The following is a 27,285-nucleotide window of genomic DNA, read 5'->3' as shown; positions in this document are numbered from 1 at the left end:
TAATCAGCAGTTATAATGGTGACTTTGAAGCTTATATTGTAATAACAGAGATATAGAAAGAAAAATTCGTCTGGTCATTTAGATTCCAAAATAATTGAACTCGCTCTTACGGACTTTTAACCAAAGAAAAGAATTATTTAAAACACTATATTAAACTTTGGCATACGATAATCTAACGAATTTTTGACTTAGGTTTGACTTATTTTAAATATATGTTGTTTTAAAAGAAGTGGATTGTGTGCTGTCTCTTTATTAGTGAAATTTATCGCCAAGAACTCAGACACCTACCTGATTTAAAGAATCACTCTCCTATAAAAACTGGAACTCGTTTAGAATGTCTTTAAAGGTTTGCATGTGAAGTTAGCGTTAAAGGATATGGTAAATTCGTTTGTAAAAAAATACTAAATTTTTTGTTTGTTTTTAAATTTCGCTCAAAGTTACATGAGGGCTATCTGCGCTAGCTATCCCTAATTTAGCAGCGTTAGACTGGAGGGAAGGCAGCTAGTCGTCACCACCCACCGTCAACTTTTGGATTATTCTTTTACCAACGAATAATGGTATTGACCCTCACGTTATAACGTCCTTGCGGCTGAAAGAGCGAGCATGTTTGGTGTTACGGGGGCTCGAACCCGTGATCCTCGGATTACGAGTCGAGCGTCCTAACTATGTTGGGACACCACTGAAGTTTTTAATCGTTAGATACGTGTATCAAACCAATGTTAAATTGTTCATAACTTAAAATAATTTTTAAGTGTAACGATTTCCATATAGAGGCGAAAATTAGCAGTTTGTTAAGCAAAAAAAATATATGTATGGCGGCATTTAATTAGGCTAAATTTGAACTTCTGTTTCTTAGGTACTACCTGCAACGAATTTAGAATCAGTAAATTATGTTAAAAACAAAAATATTGTCTAATGTATTTTGATTTTTATCTTCAATTTTACAAGCTGAAAGCTGTTGTTGTGTTTGTCTTGATTTTAGGGCCTCGAGGAAAAAGAGGACGGCCTGGGTTAAAGGTATGGTTATTGTTTGTTTGTTTTAAGTCTAACGATAGCTAAAAGATATTTCCATGAAAGTCAAAATTATTAGTAGGGATGAATATAACTAGTCTTACTTTACATTTATTAGTAAGGTTAAATGATATATAAAATAATAAAGCTTAACTTTCAGAATGAAACAAAAGATAACAAGCAGACTTATATTGATTGTTTGTTTGTTTGTTTTTTAAATTTCGCACAAAGCTACGCGAGGGCTATCTGTGCTAGCTGTCCCTAATTTAGCAGTGTAAGACTAGAGGGAAGGCAGCTAGTCATCACCACCCACCGCCAACTCGTGGGCTACTCTTTTACCAACGAATAGTGGGATTGACCGTCACTTTATAACGCCCCCACGGCTGAAAAGGCGAGCATGTTTGGCGCGACCGGGATGCGAACCCGCGACCCTCAGATTACGAGTCGCACGCCTTAACACGCTTGGCCATGCCGGGACTGACTTGTATTGAACCATGGAGTTTCTGTGATATTTTTAGTGGATGGCATAAGGTGGAAAAAAGAGTTATTTTAGTGACAGAAAGAAATTAACGCTTTCATGTCATTGTCAGAAGGGGTCACTATGTGAAGAATTTAAGAATTTTAAAGTGTACATATAAAATGGGAATGTCGCGGGGAATGTGGGGAGCACTAAATCTCCCATAGGAACCTGCTGATTCCACACTACCCCAGTGGATGCGACCCAGCTTTGGGCCAGGAATAACATATTTCATTTCTCTTGTTAACAACGTGCCAAACATACTTGAAACAAATATTGGACGTAACAAGAGGTGCTACACATGTATGTATAGGTGATATATGTTGCATCATTTTTAAAGATTTTTTCTTTTACAGGGGCCTGAAGGACCACCTGGAAGACCTGGGTTCCCAGTAAGATTTTTTACCCTCTCTTATAGTTGTTTAGCATTTTGAAATTGTATAAAGTGATTGTAAATTTAGTTTGTTACAGTTAATGAGAGATAAATAAATTTGTGAGAACTTTAGGTCATGTAAAGAAAAGTTATAACAGTTAAATTACACTTTAATCAGTTGTTTTTTCTATGTAAGTCAAAAAAAAAAAAAGACAGACTGTAGTAGTTCTCAGTTGTTACCATCAAACTACTTAAACATGTTTACGTTAGTTAAATATTTTTTTATTCGTTCAGACTCTTCATGTCTACTTAATAGCTTGTGTTTGTATTACCTAAAGATAATTTTTACTGATTCAACTTATTCATGTTTACTTAATGTTTCATGTTTGTGTTAGTTGAAGATATTTTATACTGATTCAACTTATTTATGTTTACTTAATGTTTCATGTCTGTTGTAGTTTAAGATACTTTTTACTGATTCAAGTTATTCATGTTTGTGTTAGTTGAAGATATTTTTACTGATTCAACTTACGTATTTATATTTACTTAATGTTTTATGTATGTGTCAGTAAAACAGAATTTACTGACACCATGTCCCTTTTAATATTTTCATTGTCAGTATTATTATTATTATTACTTGTTTGAGAAAATAAATAAATATTGCTGAGTTATCTAATGGATGTTATACAGTGTAACCTCTTCACAAAATGTCTTTAGTGATTTTAAAGGCCCAGAATAATCAATTAGTAATAAAAACTCTAAAGCCAGGTACACAATGCACCTTTCCAGATCTCGTTACTATAAGCTTTACTGAAGCATAGATGGACTTCTATCATTCTACGTAGTAAGTGTTATTGTCTCTTTTAAATGTACAGGACCTATAGTAATGATAAGTAGTAATGTTTTAAATCAGTGTATTATGATGTCGTATTTTTAATTTAATGTTATCTTGCATAAACACCAACTTCTAAATCTGTATACACTGGGAAATTTATAATTTATGTTTCCAGGGAGCAATAGGAATGGAAGGACCAAGAGGAGAGCCAGTAAGAGATATTATTGTAGTTCATTGTGTAGATTTAAGTTTTTGTAGAGTCTCTCTTTACCTATCAGGAATTATTTACTGTCATGAAACATCAACCGTGTATTTCTGTTTAAAAATGACATATTATCTAACACATATAGTTGTAGTAGTATGTTTTGCCTTTAAGAAAAGCAAAAAAAAAGTTAATTTACTCAAGCAGAGAAACTCAATGTTCATCATTAAAGAAACTGTGATCTTGACTGTATTAATTCAGCATGTTTATATTCCTTCATGGGACTGGGAACTGTAATCTTGACTGTATTAATTCAGCATGTTTATATTCCTTCATGGGACTGGGAACTGTGATCTTGACTGTATTAATTCAGCATGTTTATATTCCTTCATGGGACTGGGAACTGTGATCTTGACTGTATTAATTCAGCATGCTTATATTCCTTCAGACGTCTGAGAACTGTGATCTTGACTGTATTAATTCAGCATGCTTATATTCCTTCAGACGTCAGAGAACTATGATCTTGACTGTATTAATTCAGCATGCTTATATTCCTTCAGACGTCTGAGAACTGTGATCTTGACTGTATTGATTCAGCATGCTTATATTCTTTCAGATGTCTGAGAAGTGTTATCTTGACTGTGTTGATTCAGCATGTTTATATTTTTTCATGGGACTAGAAACTGTGATCTTGACTGTATAAATTCAGCATGTTTATATTCCTTCATGGGACTGGGAACTGTGATCTTGACTGTATTAATTCAGCATGCTTATATTCCTTCAGACGTCTGAGAACTGTGATCTTGACTGTATTAATTCAGCATGCTTATATTCCTTCAGACATCTGAGAACTATGATCTTGACTGTATTAATTCAGCATGCTTATATTCTTTCAGACGTCTGAGAAGTGTTATCTTGACTGTGTTGATTCAGCATGTTTATATTTTTTCATGGGACTAGAAACTGTGATCTTGACTGTATAAATTCAGCATGTTTATATTCCTTCATAGGACTGCATTGATTCAGCATGTTTATATTCCTTTATGTGACTGTATTAATTCAGCATGTTTATATTAAGAAATGTTTTCTTGCATGGTTGAAATGCTCAATTTTCATGTGCACCTTGATGATGCATGTTTAGGGTCCAATGGGCTTACCTGGAATGCCAGGACTTGAAGGATCAAAAGTAAGAAGAAAAGTTATTGGTTTGTTTATTGTTTGTATGTTTCTTGTTGAAATTTTATTCTTCGTTTTACATTTAACAAATTTGTGTTCTTGTTAGTTTGTTCTGATATATTAAAAAAATGTAATAATCTTTGGTGGATTTTCATCTGATATATATTTCTTTAATAGAGTTGTAATATTTTATATGAATGATGTTGTAACTATGAATTAGCTTTCATCAAATTTTGATGACAAATGAAAAGTAAGAATTTCTGATTTCTCTGATGACTTTGTCATTTAACGGAAACTACTTAAATTCTGGATTTTACTACTAATTAAACATTAATGTTTACAAAGTATTTTGATAGTTCTCATAATTAAAATGTTCTTAAAGTTTGTACTAATATTTTGTGAAGAATCTATATATATAGTGTATTCAAACTACTTGCTTTATTAATGCCTCAAATAAACTCATTTTTATAAAATTCTGAAAATTTTATTAAAAATAAATACAGCAGGTTTGTAGCCATATATTTTAAAATAGAATTAAAAACTTGTAAAGTATCATCAACTGCTGTCATATTTTGACTATCAGAAAATACTGTTACACTTGCTGGGATGTAGTTAGAAATGTAAAAACAGTATAATAGAGGTTATTGTTTCTTACTAAAATTTCTTGAAGATGATAGAGTAATTAAAGTACTGTATGTCTTATTTTTCTCTAGGGACATAAAGGAGTGAAAGGTGATAAGGTAATAGAATGAATTCATAACATTATGTTATGTAATATATATATATATATATATATAATAAGTTGGTTTTCAATCTATAGATTTTTCTATATTTTACACAGTATTTTTATACTTATTACAGTTTTATTTTATGTTTACTTACTGATTATGAACATTCTGTGTTCATGGGAATAGTCAGACCAGTGACTGAAACATTGTACCTGTTTTAAATAATATTCTTCCTCACTGTTGTGACTATAACTTGTAATAAAAATGTGTTATGAAAACGTTGTTGATTTCACTTTATTTAATGCAAATTTTTAGTGAATGTTTTTTTTTTTCAATTTGATGCACTAAGAACATCAGAATTTTGCTCTAACTGCTTCTGGTGGTTACTGTAGAAGAAGACTATTTGACAGACTTGTAAAGTGCCAAAGATATGAACCTGAGCCCCAGTGCCTTATTCTTGTAGCAATGTCAGAATTTGACTGTCTCCAACTGAACCTCCAGTGTCTTAATCTATTAACGTCAGAATTTGACTGTCTCCAACTGAACCTCCAGTGTCTTAATCTATTAACGTCAGCATTTGACTGTCTCCAACTGAACCTCCAGTGTTTTAATCTATTAACGTCAGCATTTGACTGTCTCCAACTAATCCCCAGTGCCTTAATCTTGTAGCAATCTTAGAATTTAACTGTCCAACTGAACCCCAGTGCCTTAATCTTTTAGCAGTGTCAGAATATGACTCTCTCCAAACAACCAGTTGGTTTAAAAATGTTTATCTCAGATACTAACAGAAATCGTGACATCAATGGTGCTTGGGGTGCAAACTATGGTTAGCGATTGATTATAAGCATGTGGAATAATATAATTAACCATGTTTCACCTTTGCTTGTACTGATGGTTGAGTAAAAATATTGGGAATTTATATTTTGTATTAAAATGATGAATAATGTACAGAGTGTATCTAAATATTGGTGTCAGTCATGTCTCCCTCAGAATGCTTCATTTCTACCGTAATTGCCAAGTGATAAAGAACTACACTATATTTTCATTCAAATACTGCAACCCTGACTTCATTAATTCATATCTCTAGTGGTATCTCTATCAGTGATATTTCTATCTTGTTAAGTATTTTTGAGCTTAACTTGATATTGTGTTTACAACCATAATCATTTGCTGGAAAAAGTAAAACAAGAGTTCTAAATGAATGAGGTATAGTTATAAGTAAATAAAATGTGTAGAGTTTATACCAGATTGAAGTTAAGTTACTTTATTTAGATAAAAAGATGATTCAATTTTAAAAAGAGTGGCCAGTCAGTTTGCATCCCAATTTTCTGCCCTCGTCTGGATAGATTGCTTATTAGTCTTCTTAGTTACAGCCATAATGAACTAGTGGACCTTGCAATTAATTTGCTTATATAGTAAATCAAGAAAATATAGTATGTATTATGATTCATTGTAGTTTTATTTTTGATTAAATGTAAAGTACTTATTTAAATGAGGTATGGTACCATAATATTAAGGTGGCTAATGGTCATCAGGAGAACTGAGTTTTAGAAACTTGTGGCATGGACCCAGGGTTTATCTTTTAGCCAGGAAAGGCCACATTTATGCTGACTAACTATAGCAGGTTGAAACAGAAGGTTATTTACAACTTAATAACACTGACAATCATTCATTCAACATAACATCAAAGTAACATATTTGGAATTACAATGTGGTAGGTACAACATGTTATGATTGACTCATAACATTTATCTCCAAAGTTGTAAAGAGTTTCATCTATACTAGATGCTTGCTGTTTCAGACTTTTAGTGGATTTATCCAATTTCTTTTCTTCTTTTTTTTATTCCAAAAATAAGCAAAAATAACACAGTCTTATAACTACAAAAGATGCCACCCCCACATAAAAAGTAATTGAGTCCCCTTTTGGTTCATGCATGTCTGCAATCTTGAGGGCATGTATATGCCTCTACTAATAAACATTTATTTAAAGCAAAAGGTTTCATAGATAGGATTATATGACAGAGATCAACTATTAGTTGGTTTGTTTTAAAGTTTCTTGAAATGAAATTTTATTGAACTCCAAAGTTATTGAATTTAACTAAGTATCTATCAAGTGTGTTTAGAATTTGATTAAGTACGTATTGGCGTGTTTTGAATTTAACTAAGTACATATTGGTGTGTTTTGAATTTAACTAAGTACAAATTATTGTGTTTTGAATTTAACTAAGTATGTATCAGTGTGTTTTAAATTTAACTAAGTATGTATCGGTGTGTTTTAAATTTAACTAAGTATGTATCGGTGTGTTTTAAATTTAACTAAGTATGTATTGGTGTGCTTTAAATTTAACTAAGTATGTATTGTTGTGTTTTTCTTCAACAGGGTGAAAATGGATTTAATATGTATGCTGCATCAAAGGTATGGTATGTGTGTTGGAAACGTTGTGTCTACTAACATATACAATCCCATATATCTGTTTTGTACTTTAACCACTGCTGTATTTTTCTCTTCCGATCATATATGTATTGTGTATGCTATATTTTCATTTTATAAGTCATAGTGATTAACAAAGTGTTAATTAATGTTGACAAAATGCAGAAAATCCAGATTATTAAAATATTATGAACTGACATACAAAATCTAACATGCAAGGTTGTCATCTTGAGCAACTCCTGTTCAACAGTTTCATCAAATCAATATTAGGGTTTTGTGTTGTAATAAGAACATATTTTATTGTTGAAAACAATTATTTTGTGTTAAACAATCCCACTATATATTATCAACAAAATAATACAAACTAAATCAAAAATCACTTTAACCAGAGTCAAACAGCAAAAAATTTATTAAATGTTAGCAGAATTAGAAATTCAAAATAAAACTTTCAAAGAAGTGGTATACAAGTTTTATCGCTTACTAAAAAAAACAACAAACAGTAATCCAGTGCCTAGACAGGACTTCATACAAACATTAACAAATAATTTAATAGAAATATCAGTGTTAGTAATTTCAATAAATTATGAAAAACAGAGGAAGAAGAAACACTAATTCCACAAATATTACAAAGATACAGTATTACAAATATTATGATAATACAATATTACAACATTACAAATAATAGTGTTACAAATATTACAATTTTACAGTATTACAAATATTACGATAATACAATAATACAACATTACAAATAATAGTGTTACAAATATTACAATATTACAGTATTAGAAATATTACAATAATACAGTGTTACAAATATTACAATGTTACAGTATTATAAATATTACGATAATACAATATTACAACATTACAAATAATGGTGTTACAAATATTACGATAATACAATATTACAAATATTATGATAATACAATATTACAACATTACAAATAATAGTGTTACAAATATTACGATAATGCAACATTACAAATATTGTCGTAATACAATATTACAACATTACAAATAAAACAGTGTTACAAATATTACAATGTTACAATATTACAAATATTACAACATTACAAATAATAGTGTTACAAATATTACAATGTTACAGTGATTCAAATATTACGATAATACAACATTACAAATAATACAGTGTTACAGTGTTACAAATATTACTATAATACAATATTACAGATATTATAATGTTTCTGTATTACAAATATTACGATAATACAATATTACAAACATTACAACATTACAATTAATACAGTGTTACAAATATTACAATGTTACAGTATTACAAATATTACGATAATACAATAATACAACATTACAGATAATAGTGTTACAAATATTACAATGTTACAGCATTAGAAATATTACAATAATACAGTATTACAAATAATACAGTGTTACAAATATTACAATGTTACAGTATTACAACATTACAAATAATACAGTGTTACAAATATTACGATAATTCAATATTATAAATATTACAACATTAAACCAAGATCAATGAAACAATGCCAAGTAACAATCAGCAGTCATTTATTCTAACTATATCTCATGAACTAACTCATTTAATATTAAGAAAAGCTTTTTATGTAGTGGTTAAAGCGTAAGGTTACATCTTATGTGACTAGCTAATTTACGTGATTTTTCACAACATTAATATCTGTAGGTGACCACCGTGGAAATCTTGTGTGTATTTCATAACACAATATACCTAAATCCAATATGCTTTTACTAGAAGCTGTGTTAATACTTTAATATAACTAAAAATTCATAGTGAGACTAAATAATGAAGAAATGAAAATAAACAGCAAACAAAACTATAAGGAAAAAGAATTTTTTATCCTGCATACTTTTGTAAAATCCATAAGGAGGATTTAGAAAATTGTGAATGGAAGCTGTCCCAATCCTACTATAAGTTATTTTATAGAGTAGATCCTAGGTAATTTAATACTTATAAATAATTATCAGTAATTATATATATATAGCGTGGAATGTAATCCACTATGAGTAAGAATGAAATTGTTTCAGTTTTGTACGCTGTTTGTTTGATGCCATATTAAATGTCAGTAGAAGAAAGTGTTTATCTAATGTAGAAGTCTTTCTTCCCCTTCCTGTTAACCACTTCTAGGGTGTTAAGCGCTCTGTTACTAGGCTACGTGGGGCCGCAGTAGGTACTGCAGAAATCATCGTTTTTAAGGTTAGTTATGAGAAGAGCTTGTTTTGGCAGTCGGTGTTAGTAAACAGTGTGGTTCTGATTCTGGTGCCAAACCGTATCCTGCTCGTCACTGTTCTGTGAAGTGTTATAAGTACTGATCATAATTTTGTTCATGCTTGTTATCGTGATTTTTTTCTGTTATTTTGTGTCAAAACAAACCAATAATCTTGTTCCTGTCTATTACTGTAAACTTCACATTTTTTTAGGATCAAAAATTAAATTTCTATATGAGAACTACCTGTAAATGTTTTGTGTAAATGTCAGATATCTGATTTATGATATACATGTGTTACGTTGTCTTTGAAGAACAGTTTAAGATATGTAAAAGTTTATTATTTCATTCCTAAGTGAAAGAAATGTTAAAATGAAGTTTTATCTCTTCACAGTTTCAAACTCAGTAACTGTAGGAAAAAAAAGACACATATCTAGATACATGGTCAGCTGTGTATCATTCAATATAAATTTATCGATGCCAGTTAAGATATTTTATGAATGAGCCTTGTTAGATTGATACGTTATGAGGAATTGGAAACTTCTTGAGGGAAATGTGATGCAAATAAAAAGAAATAATGTCCTTTGAGTGTTCACTTACATTCCTGTTATTGGAGAACATTATTATTGGTTTGTTTTTACGTTATTGTATTTAAGAATATTTATTTTTTAAATGCACGATTTACTTTTTTTTTTATCCTGTAGCATGAAGAGGTTCAGTTGTTGTGATAGTTTTTAGTACACCGTGTGTTGTTTCTCTATGTTTGTGCTGTCTGTTTTTCCAGACTCTAGAAACTTATGGAGTTAATGCCAGTGTTGAGAAACTTATCATGTTAAAAGTAAGTGAGAGTAACACATTTAGTAAAATTAAGTAATGTGTAATATGTGAGTTAATGCAGAGAAAATTATCATGTTAAAAGTAAGTAAGAGTAGCACATCCTCTAAAATTAAGAAATCTTTTGTGTGAGTAAATACTGAGAAACGTACGTTAAAAGAAATTAGGAGTAACATTATCTAGTAATTTATGGTACATGTCTTTAGTGTCTTCTAAATGTATTTTATGTTTGTTTAATCCAGTATTTTAAGTCACCTGTCTTTAGTGTCTTCCAAATGTATTTTATGTTTGTTTAAAAACACTTTTCATGGTTTAGTTGTTTTTCTTATATCTATTTATCCATTACATTGAGTGAGCCAAACTGTCTTTTATTACTTATTTAGTGCTTCAGTTAGGAAACTAGAATTAAAATTGTAGTAATGCTTTAATCTTGTTTTTGTGAAGTATTCAAACTAACTTTCAGAAAATTCAAAACAAAGTTTCTTTTACTTACAAGTCTTCTATTTGTTTTAGTTTAATTAGGGTATGAAATAAATTTTAAAAAGTAAGATTAAAAAGTTTTCAGTAATCACTATAACAATGGTTAAATAGCTGAACTCTCTCTGTTTCTTTATCTGTAATTGTAAACTTTTGTATTTATGTAAGCACTACTTCTAGGGAGACAGAGGAGAACCTGGACCTCCTGGTCCACCAGGTCCCCCAGGTAATACAGGTCTTCCAGGGTACGATGGTAGAAGTGGACTTCCAGGTGAACCAGTAAGCTTACATTGCAACATGAAAACAATATGTAAAATGAAAAGTCTATAGATATAAACATGATTGTATCAGATTCTTTGAGATGTGATTGATTTGTTCATATAAACATGATTGTATCAGATTCTTTGAGGTGTGATTGATTTGTTCATATAAACATGATTGTATCAGATTCTTTGAGGTGTGATTGATTTGTTCATATAAACATGATTGTATCAGATTCTTTGAGGTGTGATTGATTTGTTCATATAAACATGATTGTATCAGATTCTTTGAGATGTGATTGATTTGTTCATATAATCATGATTGTATCAGATTCTTTGAGATGTGATTGATTTGTTCATATAAACGTGATTGTATCAGATTCTTTGAGATGTGATTGATTTGTTCATATAAACATGATTGTATCAGATTCTTTGAGGTGTGATTGATTTGTTCATATAAACATGATTGTATCAGATTCTTTGAGATGTGATTGATTTGTTCATATAATCATGATTGTATCAGATTCTTTGAGATGTGATTGATTTGTTCATATAAACGTGATTGTATCAGATTCTTTGAGATGTGATTGATTTGTTCATATAAACATGATTGTATCAGATTCTTTGAGATGTGATTGATTTGTTCATATAAACGTGATTGTATCAGATTCATTGAGATGTGATTGATTTGTTCATATAAACATGATTGTATCAGATTCTTTGAGGTGTGATTGATTTGTTCATATAAACATGATTGTATCAGATTCATTGAGATGTGATTGATTTGTTCATATAAACATGATTGTATCAGATTCTTTGAGGTGTGATTGATGTGTTCATATAAACATGATTGTATCAGATTCTTTGAGGTGTGATTGATTTGTTCATATAAACATGATTGTATCAGATTCTTTGAGGTGTGATTGATTTGTTCATATAAACATGATTGTATCAGATTCTTTGAGATGTGATTGATTTGTTTTCTGATCCTATACATTTTTAAAGTGTCATTTAGGTACAAGTGTAGACACCTGTGTATGATAGAATGATAATACCCTTAGTTACTTTTATTTTCAGGGCCCACGAGGGGAACCTGGACCAGAAGGACCTCCAGGACCTGAGGTTAGTGATTAAATTAATTATTATTACAATAAATTCCATGGGCATGGAAATTAATCCATTTTATCAGTTTTTGTTTTAATTGGCTTCCAGTTGGCTTGAAAAGTGAACAGTATGTATAGTTGTTTCCATGTTTTGCAGTCGTTTAATTTATTTTTAAACATGGTTTTCAACTAAATTAAAGTAAACATGAAGAAACTGGTTTTCTGATAGGCTGTTTCTATTAAGTCAATCACAAGAACATGTTTTCTCAAAACTAAATTTCAGAAAACCAACCCAATAACACAACATTGGCTTTTGGAAGGAGACATTTGTTCATTAGGGGTAACATAAAGAAATAAGTTTAGATGACAGATAAGAGTATAAAGGACGAATTATTTAGGGCAAAATAATAAAGTAAAATTGCACTTGCTTGCTTGACCACATCTCTGATTAATGTTGTTTTCACATTTTATTTATTCTGCACTAGAATCTGTATATAATGTTCTCTCAAGATTGCAAGCTTTTTATCTTGTATCTAAGTTATTATAACTTAAGCATTATTGACCTAGTCAGAAAATGATATATATAGTTGTAATTAGCAACTCCTGGCCATTTACTTTCTCCATAAACTTAATTGCATGTAGCCATAGGCCTTTTAAAATAAAAGACATGAAGTTTATTAGTGCTATATTGTATTTCATAGGGAGTGATAGGAAAAAGTGGATTACCTGGGCCAAAGGTAAGTCATTACTTATGATTTACATAGCAAATACTTGTAACAGATTTTGCAAGTAGTTTAGAATGGTGATTTTAAGAACAAGTCCTCAGATATGATATTATAGCAGTTCCAATTCTTATTTCAAGCATATACAGAAAAAAATATATTATCTGAGCTAGAAGTAATATATTTTATCCATGGTTTCTCAATATATTATAGTTCATCCAAAGGATGTATATCAATATATTACATTTTATTTACAGTTTATTAGTATATTGTAGTTTATATACAGTTTATGAATATATTATAGATTATGGTTTATTAATGTATTATAATTTATCAATCACTTTAGAATGGACAAGCATGTGTTCTCTTTTAATTCTTTAAATTTTTCTTCCTTTTCATTATGAATGAAAAATTTCATTCAAGTATTTTTCATAGTATGATCGTAATCTTGAAACTGTGACATACAATTCTTTATCTTGGCTTAATTCATAATGAAGCCAATATTTCTTGTGTTTCACTGGCAACACAGTTTAATTTCATAAATTGATACAAACAGTAACAGTCAAATGGTCGAGGAATGTAACTTGTAATAAAATGTTAATTATGAGTCTGTCTGAGTAACAGAAACAGTCTACAGTTAACAGGATATAAATAAAATGTATCATACAACAATCCTGTTCTTTTATTTCAGTCATGTGAAATTTTTACTAAGTTAATAAACTCTAAGTGAAAGGTATTCTCTTCAATAATTTATATCTTGTGTTTGTTTTCATTTAAATATAGGTGTGCATCGAATGTGATTCAGAAGAGTAGTTTAAGTATTATTCATTTGTTTGTTCATAATGTTGATAGGAACAAAGAAGAAAGAATAGGGAGTTTTTGTGAAATAATCATTTCAGTTATATTATATTGTGAAAAAAATTTTCAGTTGATCATATCACATTCTGTGGTCAATGGCAGATAAAAAACTTAAGGTTTTATCAGAATCCCACCACTACAAGTTTGAGATAAATTATTTACATTATTGTTGGTTATAACTGAATAGATAATAATACAGGTAGTTAGTAAACTTAGTGAAGAAGGTGAAATTTCTGATACAGTACTTACCACCTCTCACAAGATTAACTATTCTGATTCAGTGCTTTATGCATGCCACAAACCTTCTGTTTCTCCCTATTGAAATTGGATTCCAACTAGTCTCTCGAGCAAATTATTCTTCCTCCTGAACGTATTTCCAGTTGACCTATCATCGGATCTTACACTTCAGTTTTTCTCTTGCTTATCATCATCATCATCCAATGGAGGATATTCTGCAATCTGCCAAATGGACCATTCCCAGTACATTCATCTCCCACTATTTTCATCATATCACAATTTCCTCTTCATCACAGTTTCATTTATCACCTGTAGTCATAATTCAGGCTTTGATGCAACTTTAACTGGTAAATTTTTATTCATAGTTTCTTTCATGGGTATTTATCCAATTTTATCACATAATTCCCACATCATGACATTTGATCAGGTGTTCTTTAAATCTGCACTTTACAGTCATGTTGACTCAACCTTTATCTTCCATGTCTTCACACACACACTGTGGAAATAAGGTGTTACACAAAAGGAAGTGGATAACCTCACAATATTTTGCTTCATAAACATGCCTGTCCCAGGCTGTACTATTCATGGACTACATGAGTAAAGCAGAAGGGGATTGTTTCCCATTCTGCCATGAACTACAAGAGTAAAGCAGAAGAGGATTGTTCATCCTGCCATGAACTACAAGAGTAAAGCAGAAGAGGATTGTTCATCCTGCCATGGCTAGATTGAATAACTCGTAATGATCTGCTTTTCAAAATAAGGTTTCTTGGTCATTCATTTCACTATTTCCAGTTATAAAATTCCTCTGGACTTTCCAATGCTTTATCACACTACTTTTTACAGGTGGAATAGGGAGCCCTTTCCACTTTACAGTTCCAAGCCATTGGGGTGGTTGACCATGGAGGCACCTTGCTTAATGAATTCTATAAAATAACCATTCAGTTATAGAATAAGGTGATAGCATTCCATGAGAGTAGATAACATAGGATCCTTTATTTTGTGGTGATCAATGCAACACAGTGAGGTGTTAGAATGTAGTTCACCACTTCAGTTGGGAGCTCTCATTCTACCTTTGTGTGGATGTTGGTATCCTATGGGCAGACTTTGGATTTAGAGTGAACCAATCAGCATAAGTTCTCACACAGATTTTGAATTTTCCTATCTTTCTCTCTCGACATCTTTGTTGTGGGTCACAGCAATGGTGCATAGGATTGTTCCAGTTCTGTTCTTGCTCTTCCTTGTCCTCCATATCATTGTTATTTGGATGGTCCCGACCAGTTTCACAATTAGTGGAGTCGATTGCATGTAATAGACATCCATTTAATACTGGATTTCAAGGTCCTAGATTGGTAGCTCATATCTGATATTTTAGTCATACCTGGGAATTGTAGGGATTCTCTATCCCTCTATTCTTGGATTTGGGTGAAGATGGTATGGTTCTCATTCTGTCTTCATGTGGATGTTGGTACTCTATGAGGAGGATTTGAATGTAGTTGACTTACTGAGTATGGTCTACCACACTCTAGCCACTCAACACCCAGTGACACATCCTTGTTTACCCATTTTTCTTATTGTGGTATTGATCTTGTGAGGGAAGGTAAGTACCTATTACAAATACATTTTCAGTGTAGAAAAATGATAAGTGCTGAACTCTAGAGATAATAATACTGACAGATAGAACACTTAGTGAAGTGGTTAAAAAGTTGAAAAGCTTTGTTAGTTAGAAACAAGTTGAGTTAGATGATGTTCTGATTTTCATTTTGCCATGTTGTTCATGTTTTCAAAATATTCAGGGCAACAAAGGAGAAAGAGGCTTCATGGGTGCTCCAGGATATCCAGGTCTTACAGGGAAACCCGGATTTCCAGGATCACCCGGTATTCCTGTGAGCATTTATTAATTCTTTTTCCCTCCCTCTGTGTGAAGGTCATCATCAGTGTTCGTTTGAAACTGTCATAAGTAATCACACAAAACAGAAGATGAGTGACATGATAGTTGAAATTAACATGTGAACAGTTTTTTAAAGTGCGGTGATGAAAACCATTGAACAAAATTACAAGTGCTCTATATGATGGAAACCATTCTCTTGGTTGTTAATATATTAAAACATGTTAATAAAACAAAGCAACATCAGCAGAAATTTATCTGTTAAAGTAAAAAAAAAAATTGCAGTTAACAAACTGTATTTTATTTTAAACTTTATTGTTTAACTTACACTAAGAAACATCTTAACAAAATATATTTTATTTTAAACTTCATTGTTTAACTTACACTAGGAAACATCTTAACAAACTGTATTTTATTTTAAACTTTATTGTTTAACTTACACTAAGAAACATCTTAACAAAATATATTTTATTTTAAACTTTATTGTTTACCTGCACAAAGAAACTTTCCTTGTCAACTAATTATATATCAATCCAAACATTGTTATTTACCTATGGTAAGAAACACTTCATCTCAATAAACTGTATGTTAATCTAAACTTTATTATTTAACTTACACTAAGAAACATATCATGCTACTCATTTCAATGTACTCATCATGAACATTCTACAAACAACTTATCATTTGGAAAACTGTAATGTATTCTATTTGTTTGTATGAACACTAGAAGAATGTACAGAAAATTAATATTTTATTTACTACAGGAAATTTTTCTTTAGCAAACAAATTTTTTATTACATATCTCAAGTAAAATTACTGGATTTAAATATTTTTCTGTTTCTCAAAACTATTAATAATTTTAAGGTGTTTTTTTACTTGTCGAACAAAATATGACCATGATTTAAAGTAGCCTGCAGCATTTCATCCAAGACTATTGGAAGAAATTATACATATTATCTACAACCAACGAAAATAATGTTACCATTTTATGAGAATTTACATGTGGAAAAAAAACAAAACAAAACACAGTTGATTAAAGAAAGAAAATTTTTTTTTTTCTAGTTAGATTCAAAAGGTTTTATTTGACACTAATGTTAAATTAACCCATAAAGTATTCAAATTAATTAAGTTAACAATATGGATTCATCATTTAAAATTTCAAATGTTTTCACACTGAGTGTTTATTGTTTCTGAAATTGTGGTGTTATTTGTTACTAACTTCCTCCATTCTCTTTTTGTGTTGTACGTGCATTTAATGTTTTTTGTTTTTTTCTGGTTTTGTGTCAGATATAATAAATAGGTGGTTCCTTGCATTGTCTCATGTTTCTTCAAAGCTATACAGATTAAAAATTCTAAAAGAACTTTTAGAGTATCTAAAACTTAAAATCACTAACTACTAGCTACTTTTACCTGTATATACAGTTACGACAGAAAGTGTTCGTACCCCTATGTCCGGAGTAGTTTTTTGCTCATAATTTAAAAAGTATCATGATTAGACTAATAGACGTATAGTATATTCTAAATATTATACTAACACACATATACATAAATTTTTATGTAAATTAAACGACAAATAAACTGTTTATAAACAAGTAACGAAAAATAGGAGGAGCAGAAAGTGTTCGTACATTTCAGAACATGTGAAAAAACTGATATTTCTGAAAAATTTTGTTTAGTTTGGCACATAAACTGTATTATACCATTCCAGAACTAAACATTGGGCTCATAATTATTGGAATTTAGCCGCCAAAAATTTACTTCTGGCAATTTTGTGCCATCTCCATCATTATCTGCTTGGTTATCATGGGGAACAGGAAACAACTGTCCAGTGATTTAAAAAAAACCGAATTATTGTAAAATACAAGTCTTGTGTGTCTCTTTCCAGTGTTACTACACAACTTAATGTGCCGAAATCTACTGTTCAAAGCAAAATTGCTAAGGTTAAGCTTACAGGATCAACTGCTAACCTCCCTCGTTCCGGACACCCCACCAAATTTCCAGTGAGAACCAAGAGGAAGATTCTCAGAGAAGTTAGTAGGAACTCTCGTTTAACACGTAATGACATACAGAAACTGGTAAGAGAAACTGGGGTTGAAGTAAGCACCTCTACATACGAACATGTTACACTCTTTTGGGTTCAAAGCATGTCGTCCTCGTAGAACTCCATATTTAAAGCCTGTTTATTTAGAAGCACGATTGAAGTATGCAAGAAAGCATGTAGATAAACCCTTTACCTATTGGAAGAGCATTCTTTGGTCAGACAAGACTAAAATCGAACTTTTTGGCCACAACGATGCTCACAATATTTTCCGTAAGAAGAGGGAACAAAATCTTCCAAAGAACACTGTCCCTACAGTTAAACACGGAGGTGGCTCGATCATGCTATGGGGTTCCTTCAGCTCTTCTGGTGTAGGCAGCCTTCACAGCGTCAACGGAGTCATGAAATAAGAAGAGTACGTTGATATATTAGGCACTTATATCAAGAATGGTGCTCGGAACTTGCGACTTGGGCGTCGTTGGATCTTTCAGCACGACAGTGACCCTAAGTACACATCGAAATATATGCAATCCTGGTTACAGAGGAACCATTTAAGCATTCTGGAGTGACCATCGCAGTCACCCGATTTCAATCCAATTGAAAACGTTTGGCATGAGTTGAAGACCAGGGTTCATCAGCGTCATCTGAAAAACGTGCAACAGTTGGAGGCCTTCTGTAAGGAAGAATGGAAGAAAATACCAGTCGAGTACTGTCAAACGATCATGGAGGGCTATGAGGAGAGATTGTGCCAAGTTATTCACCTAAAAGGCTACACAACTGACCATTAAAGTAGATGCACGAACACTTTCTGCCCCTCCTATGTTTGGTTATTTGTTTATAAACAGTTTATTTGTCGTTCAATTTACATAAACATTTATGTAGATGTGTGTTAGTATAATATTTATAATATACTTTACTTTCATTATCCTAATCATGATACTTTTTAAGTTGTGAGGAAAAAACTACTCATGATATAGGGGTATGAACACTTTCTGTTGTAACTGTATTATATATATATATATATATATATATATATTACTTGCGGGTATTGTTCATCAAAATTTGAAACCAGAAATAAAATAAAAATTGTTCACACGTCTGTTAAGGGTTCGTGGTAAAAAAATTTTTAATAAAAGTCCAAAGATTAAAAACTGTTATAACCTACAATGTTTGTTAACTAGCTGGTTTGAGTGTCCAAAGTGTGTTTTGAGTAGGATTATTTTAAATATTAAAGATTTATTAAGTAGGATGCTTGATTACAAAACTAAACATCATTCATTAATTACATTCTCTCATATATAACAATTGTATATGCAAAGATTTTGAGTAGTGTGAATTGATTCAAAGGAATTGTTAATATAATATAACTAAAGCTTCCTTTAAAGTGGAGACAAATTTTAAAATTATGTTGTCGTGTTATCTAATGTATCAGCGAAGCAAAGATGTTCTTAACTTTTGTAAACTGGAATATTAATTTGTTGTTTCACTTAAGAAATGTAGTACCTTTCTAAAAAGAAAAATTTTATTACATGTTTTGTATTTTGAGGTATGTAATATTTGAGCTTGAAAACAGTTTTAAAAATTTATAAATATTAATAAATTAAAGTAAACAATTGTGATAAAAGATAGTTGTCAAGTTAAACTATTTTGTATTCCTGCCCTGCATCTATAAATGAATCGTAGGGAGAACAAGGCCTAAATGGCACAGATGGAGAACCAGGGCCCCCTGTAAGTTAATCAGAGTTTTAATCTTGAATGGTTCTTGGTATTATTATTATTTCCTTTAATATTCTGTGGGAATTTTGTACTCACTTGCATGCAACAAATGTATTGTGTCATATAATATTATATGGAATCACAGAATGGAAAAATTTAAAACTGTAATAGTGATAATGTTTTATGTAATAACTATGTATATAGTTCTGAAATTTTTACACGTTTTTCTAACCCTAGAATTACCAGTCAGTTAGAAGTGTTTAACAAGAAAAATTATCCATGACATCATATGCAAATAATCCTATATACAAATTTAGGTATACCCAGGGTAAAAATATAAAATGCTAAGAACCATACCACAAACAAAAGCATTTTAGCAATGAAGTGTATTTTCATGAGGTCATACAGTTGGAGAGTAGAAAGGGGTTTAAAGACAGCAAGCACTAGCCAGGTATCTTGCAGAACTACTGTCTACAGTTAATAGGGCAAAAGTGTGCTTCTTCCAGTTGTATTAGAAAGCAGATGTCAGTAGAAGTCTCTTGTCAACTAGTGATTACTATTGCAGGATGGATATAATGTGCTTTAGTACTATCATAAGTTGTATTTGTAGTTAGAAGATATTTCTTAATTCAGGGAACATCACCACCACTGGGGTGGTATTGCAGATGTTAATACATCTTCCTGCTTTTCTGGACACTGGTGTTTGATTTATATATCAAGTTCAAATTGGACAGTGGATGTTTCTGTGATTGGTGACCATCCTCTCAGGCACTTTAAATGAACTATCTGCAAGTCATGAGAAAATATGATGGTACTTCTGATATAGTGTTGGTGTCAGATGGGCAATTGGACAATCAAAGTGGTTGAAATAAGAAAGGACATTTACTAGTGTTTGAGACATCTAATCATGTTTGTGGATTAGGTACCTCAAAGGGCAGAGCCACTAAACACTAACATAGATCTTGTATCCATTGTTTCTTGATTTTTTATTTGACTAATTGATATTTTTTCTGATGTCGATATCTGTCTACTTATTGGTATGCTGTTTTGTAAAATTTGTTTTATTATTCCATGAATCAAAAAGAACAATTTATTGAAGTGTATAATACAGTTTTAAATAAAGAAATAGTGTCAATAACTATATACACAACAGGTTTAAAAATTGGACACAGAAATAGCAAGCTTGAGTGAAGATCTTTATAGTCCTAGTATTATCCTTTTAATATTTGTTTAGAAACAGTGATTTAAGCATTTTAATGCATGTCTTTCTAACATGTTTTATACGTAATTCTGTTTAACATTTACTTACACTGTGAAGAGAAATTAAAGGACGTATAAAATGATAAAATGCAGTTTGGATGTTAATAGAATTAAACAACTTTTGTCTTGTTTTATCATTTTCTTTTACACTTTGAAAGTTATTAGCATTGTGCTATGGATTATTTTGTAATTTCAGTCTGTTGTTGTATAGCATGAGTTGTAAGTTTCTCATTAATGTGACCACCCTGAGTCATCCAGGTGTTGTCTACAAAAGTCCTTGCTGATATAAACAACCATGTGTTATTTGGTATGCATTTGTACTACATATGTTTTAACTTCTAGGATTTGTTTAATTTTAACTAATCTGTATTGTCTCAGTGTCTGTGGAATGTTCTTCCAACTTGTGTATAGAACATGTATGTGTGCATTCCTCAACCATGTTTTAGATTGTTTATTGTTTTGTATCACATTGTCTTGTAATAAGCATGATCTGTGTAGACACCTCAAGAGCTTCCAAGCTACTTTTGAAGCATGTTTTCAGTTTTATATACATGTATACACTTATGTATATTTTATATATATTTTGTGTATTACATAAATATTTTACTTATTAAGTCTATTTTCATTGCGAGTTTCCCTCTATAATGAATAAATGTCTATATGTATATGTATATCTACACACACATAAATACAGAGAGAGATCAAAGGGAAATTTAAAGATAATATTCACAAATATAATTAATTAATATATAATAAAATCTTTTTACCAGCCAGCACTCTGAAAATTAAGAAATTAAAAAAAGAAAATTTTCTAAGTATTTCTACCTGTATAATAGTGGAAACTTATTATTGCAATGTAAACACCCGTTACACACTGTGCCTTTAAAATTCTGGCTGGCAGACAGATTTATAATATTGGTCTGCATGTATAACAGATAGCCTTGACTGTTAATGCATGCATATTCTTGCAAATATTTTTATATTAATTTTGTTGTAGTTAATTTATAAAGAATTATTAGAATATTCAATTGTAAAAATGTACCAAACTGTCATCACAAATCAAAAAGTCCATTAAAACTGATTTCATCTTACAATGTTGCAAATTAGTTTTTTTTTATGTGTGAATGAACTGTTTTGTCTTGGAATGCACCTATTTTGTTTTTATGTTAGAGATGAAATAGGTGTTGTTTTATATAGATTTGAAGAAATTAATTAGAATAATTAGAGAACTAATTCATTATATAGTGAAAAGATAAAGCCTACAGTACACAAACTGAGACATTCTTGAATATTAATAGATAATTTTGACTTAAGTTATGCATACTCAACTGAGGTAACTCACTCCTTTATTTAAATGTTTTAGTTCAATAATTTTTTGTTAGCTTTTTTCTGAATGACATTTTATTGTATTAGTCATTTTGGAAAGCAAAATAAAACGTTGCTTGAATAGGATGGTATTTTACTGATGATGTTGGTAGTTCCATGAAGTGTGCATGTTTGTTTTTACATGTACGTTTGGTTAGGCTTATGCTTCACTAGAATATATGACGTTAATAATCACAGGGAGAAAAGGGAGACAAAGGAGATCGTGGGATGACAACCATGTTGGATGGAAATTCTTTTCCTGCAGGTTTTATAGAAGGCCCACCTGGACCTCCTGGGCCTCCTGGTCCTGCTGGACCTCCTGGAAGAAAGGTCAGTAACATGTGTCAGGTGAGACAAGCATGGTCAATTTATAACACCTCTGTTGTGTTTTTTTTTCTCAATATTAATTTATTTTATTTCATTTGTATCCATGAATTTGTTCAAATGTGTATTATTAGAAATTACTTATCGGAACATATGTTTAAAATACCATTCATGTGAAAGGCATGACTTCTTGCTTCATCTTCAAGGACATGATGGTTTATGTAATACGATCCAACTGGTTTTAGATCTTTATGTCACTCTGCAACTAGACTTAGAACTCTTCTGTGTACATTTAAGAGCATATATATTATTTTCTACTGATGTTAATATTATTTTTGCTACATTAATAAATATTAAATGTTAAGTTTAACATTATTTTCTACTGATGTTAATGTTATTTTTGCTACATTAATAAATATTAAATGTTAAGTTTAACATTATTTTCTACTGATGTTAATGTTATTTTTGCTACATTAATAAATATTAAATGTTAAGTTTAACATTATTTTCTACTGATGTTAATATTATTTTTGCTACATTAATAAATGTTAAGTTTAACATTATTTTCTACTGATGTTAATATTATTTTTGCTACATTATTAAATGTTAAGTTTAACATTATTTTCTACTGATGTTAATATTATTTTTGCTACATTATTAAATGTTAAGTTTAACATTATTTTCTACTGATGTTAATATTATTTTTGCTACATTAATAAATGTTAAGTTTAACATTATTTTCTACTGATGTTAATGTTATTTTTGCTACATTAATAAATATTAAATGTTAAGTTTAACATTATTTTCTACTGATGTTAATATTATTTTGCTACATTAATAAATGTTAAGTTTAACATTATTTTCTACTGATGTTAATATTATTTTTGCTACATTAATAAATGTTAAGTTTAACATTATTTTCTACTGATGTTAATATTATTTTTGCTACATTATTAAATGTTAAGTTTAACATTATTTTCTACTGATGTTAATATTATTTTTGCTACATTAATAAATGTTAAGTTTAACATTATTTTCTACTGATGTTAATGTTATTTTTGCTACATTAATAAATATTAAATGTTAAGTTTAACATTATTTTCTACTGATGTTAATATTATTTTTGCTACATTAATAAATGTTAAGTTTAACATTATTTTCTACTGATGTTAATATTATTTTTGCTACATTATTAAATGTTAAGTTTAACATTATTTTCTACTGATGTTAATATTATTTTTGCTACATTAATAAATGTTAAGTTTAACATTATTTTCTACTGATGTTAATATTATTTTTGCTACATTAATAAATGTTAAGTTTAACATTATTTTCTACTGATGTTAATATTATTTTTGCTACATTATTAAATGTTAAGTTTAACATTATTTTCTACTGATGTTAATATTATTTTTGCTATATTATTAAATGTTAAGTTTAACATTATTTTCTACTGATGTTAATATTATTTTTGCTACATTAATAAATGTTAAGTTTAACATTATTTTCTACTGATGTTAATATTATTTTTGCTACATTAATAAATGTTAAGTTTAACATTATTTTCTACTGATGTTAATATTATTTTTGCTACATTATTAAATGTTAAGTTTAACATTATTTTCTACTGATGTTAATATTATTTTGCTACATTATTAAATGTTAAGTTTAACATTATTTTCTACTGATGTTAATATTATTTTTGCTACATTAATAAATGTTAAGTTTAACATTATTTTCTACTGATGTTAATATTATTTTTGCTACATTAATAAATGTTAAGTTTAACATTATTTTCTACTGATGTTAATATTATTTTTGCTACATTAATAAATGTTAAGTTTAACATTATTTTCTACTGATGTTAATATTATTTTTGCTACATTAATAAATGTTAAGTTTAACATTATTTTCTACTGATGTTAATATTATTTTTGCTACATTAATAAATGTTAAGTTTAACATTATTTTCTACTGATGTTAATATTATTTTTGCTACATTAATAAATGTTAAGTTTAACATTATTTTCTACTGATGTTAATATTATTTTTGCTACATTAATAAATGTTAAGTTTAACATTATTTTCTACTGATGTTAATATTATTTTTGCTACATTAATAAATGTTAAGTTTAACATTATTTTCTACTGATGTTAATATTATTTTTGCTACATTAATAAATGTTAAGTTTAACATTATTTTCTACTGATGTTAATATTATTTTTGCTACATTAATAAATGTTAAGTTTAACATTATTTTCTACTGATGTTAATATTATTTTTGCTACATTAATAAATGTTAAGTTTAACATTATTTTCTACTGATGTTAATATTATTTTTGCTACATTATTAAATGTTAAGTTTAACATTATTTTCTACTGATGTTAATATTATTTTTGCTACATTAATAAATGTTAAGTTTAACATTATTTTCTACTGATGTTAATATTATTTTTGCTACATTAATAAATGTTAAGTTTAACATTATTTTCTACTGATGTTAATATTATTTTTGCTACATTAATAAATGTTAAGTTTAACATTATTTTCTACTGATGTTAATATTATTTTTGCTACATTAATAAATGTTAAGTTTAACATTATTTTCTACTGATGTTAATATTATTTTTTGCTACATTAATAAATGTTAAGTTTAACATTATTTTCTACTGATGTTAATGTTATTTTTGCTACATTAATAAATGTTAAGTTTAACATTATTTTCTACTGATGTTAATGTTATTTTTGCTACATTAATAAATGTTAAGTTTAACATTATTTTCTACTGATGTTAATATTATTTTTGCTACATTAATAAATGTTAAGTTTAACATTATTTTCTACTGATGTTAATGTTATTTTTGCTACATTAATAAATGTTAAGTTTAACATTATTTTCTACTGATGTTAATGTTATTTTTGCTACATTAATAAATGTTAAGTTTAACATTATTTTCTACTGATGTTAATATTATTTTTGCTACATTAATAAATGTTAAGTTTAACATTATTTTCTACTGATGTTAATATTATTTTTGCTACATTAATAAATGTTAAGTTTAACATTATTTTCTACTGATGTTAATATTATTTTTGCTACATTAATAAATGTTAAGTTTAACATTATTTTCTACTGATGTTAATGTTATTTTTGCTACATTAATAAATGTTAAGTTTAACATTATTTTCTACTGATGTTAATGTTATTTTTGCTACATTAATAAATGTTAAAGTTTAACATTATTTTCTACTGATGTTAATGTTATTTTTGCTACATTAATAAATGTTAAGTTTAACATTATTTTCTACTGATGTTAATATTATTTTTGCTACATTAATAAATGTTAAGTTTAACATTATTTTCTACTGATGTTAATATTATTTTTTGCTACATTAATAAATGTTAAGTTTAACATTATTTTCTACTGATGTTAATGTTATTTTTGCTACATTATTAAATGTTAAGTTTAACATTATTTTCTACTGATGTTAATATTATTTTTGCTACATTAATAAATGTTAAGTTTAACATTATTTTCTACTGATGTTAATGTTATTTTTGCTACATTAATAAATGTTAAGTTTAACATTATTTTCTACTGATGTTAATATTATTTTTGCTACATTATTAAATGTTAAGTTTAACATTATTTGGCATTAAATAAAGATTCTTTTCTAACTTCTGTATCAGTTATAAACATTTTTATATCTTGGATATTTTCTACTATAGTTATACAGGTTTTTTCATCAGTAGTTAAACAGGTTTATTCATCAGTAGTTATCCAGTTGTCTTCATCAGTAGTACTTTCTCAGCAATTGTATTGGTTTCTTCCTCCAATACTAGTTATATGATTTTAATTTTTCAGTTATTGTATAGATTTCTTCTTCCAATAATAGTTATATGGATTTATTTCTCATTAGAATTACAGTATATTCATCAACAGTTACATAATTTTCTGTGGTAAATAATTTTAAGTAAAAAATAACCTATTCTTCATTGATTTTAGTTAGAGTGAAGAAAAATCAACTGCAACTGTACAGTTGAAAGTTCATTTAATATGAAATCTTGATTTAAGGCTTATGGTTAACAGTACTACTACAACTGTATTTATATCATTGTGAGTTCAAATCAGAGTTGTTATGATAAACAATAAGCTAAATTACTTAAATTTTTTTCATTCTTGGTTAAGGTAACAACCATGTTTCAGAAACAAAGAAGCTCTTAGATATATATACTCTATCCCACTTAAAATAAATAACCAGGTGCTCTTCATTATCCAGTTATGCATTCTTATTGAAACAGTTGTTGTCAGTGTGTATGTTACTTGTAGTGTATCATCCCTATTATTGTAATATATATAGATCTAACAAGACACTTAGTTGCTGTCATATTTGTCACTTTAGAACAACACCATCCACAATTTTACAAAAGTATTATGTTAAAAGTTGTGGAACAAGATCTGAATTAGTGGAAGAGATGGAAATAGAATTTTATTTCTTAGATAAAATATGAAATTACACATGCACAGATGCTTTTCAGATATAACAATAGTGCCTTATTTAATTTTACAAACATTATTTATAGTGCTGGAAAGGGTTAGAAGGAATTTTTAATAATTTTAAAAAATAACCTCCATTTTATATGATTTTACTTCACAAATTAAGATTTCCATGAAGCAAATTACACTTATAAAAGAGTGGGAAAA

General features: G+C 29.1%; 1 protein-coding gene across 25 annotated transcripts in view; it reads left to right on the top strand.

The window, feature by feature from the left end:
* The window catches only part of LOC143256159 (uncharacterized), a 258,843-nt gene that overhangs the window by 178,907 nt on the left and 52,651 nt on the right, over positions 1 to 27,285 (top strand). For 13 of the 25 annotated variants that reach the window (XR_013031196.1, XR_013031198.1, XR_013031195.1 and 10 more), the window contains 14 exons: positions 983 to 1,017; positions 1,885 to 1,920; positions 2,912 to 2,947; positions 4,080 to 4,124; positions 4,828 to 4,854; positions 7,223 to 7,258; positions 9,420 to 9,488; positions 10,283 to 10,336; positions 10,990 to 11,088; positions 12,147 to 12,191; positions 12,874 to 12,909; positions 15,783 to 15,872; positions 19,596 to 19,640; positions 22,452 to 22,583. Coding sequence is in view for 19 of the 25 variants with exons in the window: in XM_076512979.1 (XP_076369094.1) it covers positions 983 to 1,017; positions 1,885 to 1,920; positions 2,912 to 2,947; positions 4,080 to 4,124; positions 4,828 to 4,854; positions 7,223 to 7,258; positions 9,420 to 9,488; positions 10,283 to 10,336; positions 10,990 to 11,088; positions 12,147 to 12,191; positions 12,874 to 12,909; positions 15,783 to 15,872; positions 19,596 to 19,640; positions 22,452 to 22,583 (785 nt within the window). In the remaining 6 variants the exon portion in view is untranslated. The remainder of the gene's footprint in view (positions 1 to 982; positions 1,018 to 1,884; positions 1,921 to 2,911; positions 2,948 to 4,079; positions 4,125 to 4,827; positions 4,855 to 7,222; positions 7,259 to 9,419; positions 9,489 to 10,282; positions 10,337 to 10,989; positions 11,089 to 12,146; positions 12,192 to 12,873; positions 12,910 to 15,782; positions 15,873 to 19,595; positions 19,641 to 22,451; positions 22,584 to 27,285) is intronic. The other 12 variants (XM_076512966.1, XM_076512983.1, XR_013031199.1 and 9 more) reach the window with 10 other exon arrangements.

Source organism: Tachypleus tridentatus, chromosome 7 (genome assembly GCF_004210375.1).
Source record: "Tachypleus tridentatus isolate NWPU-2018 chromosome 7, ASM421037v1, whole genome shotgun sequence".
Classification (NCBI taxonomy): domain Eukaryota; kingdom Metazoa; phylum Arthropoda; class Merostomata; order Xiphosura; family Limulidae; genus Tachypleus; species Tachypleus tridentatus.
The sequence above is the reverse complement of the archived record's forward strand: the minus strand, read 5'-3'. Positions and strand labels throughout refer to the sequence as shown.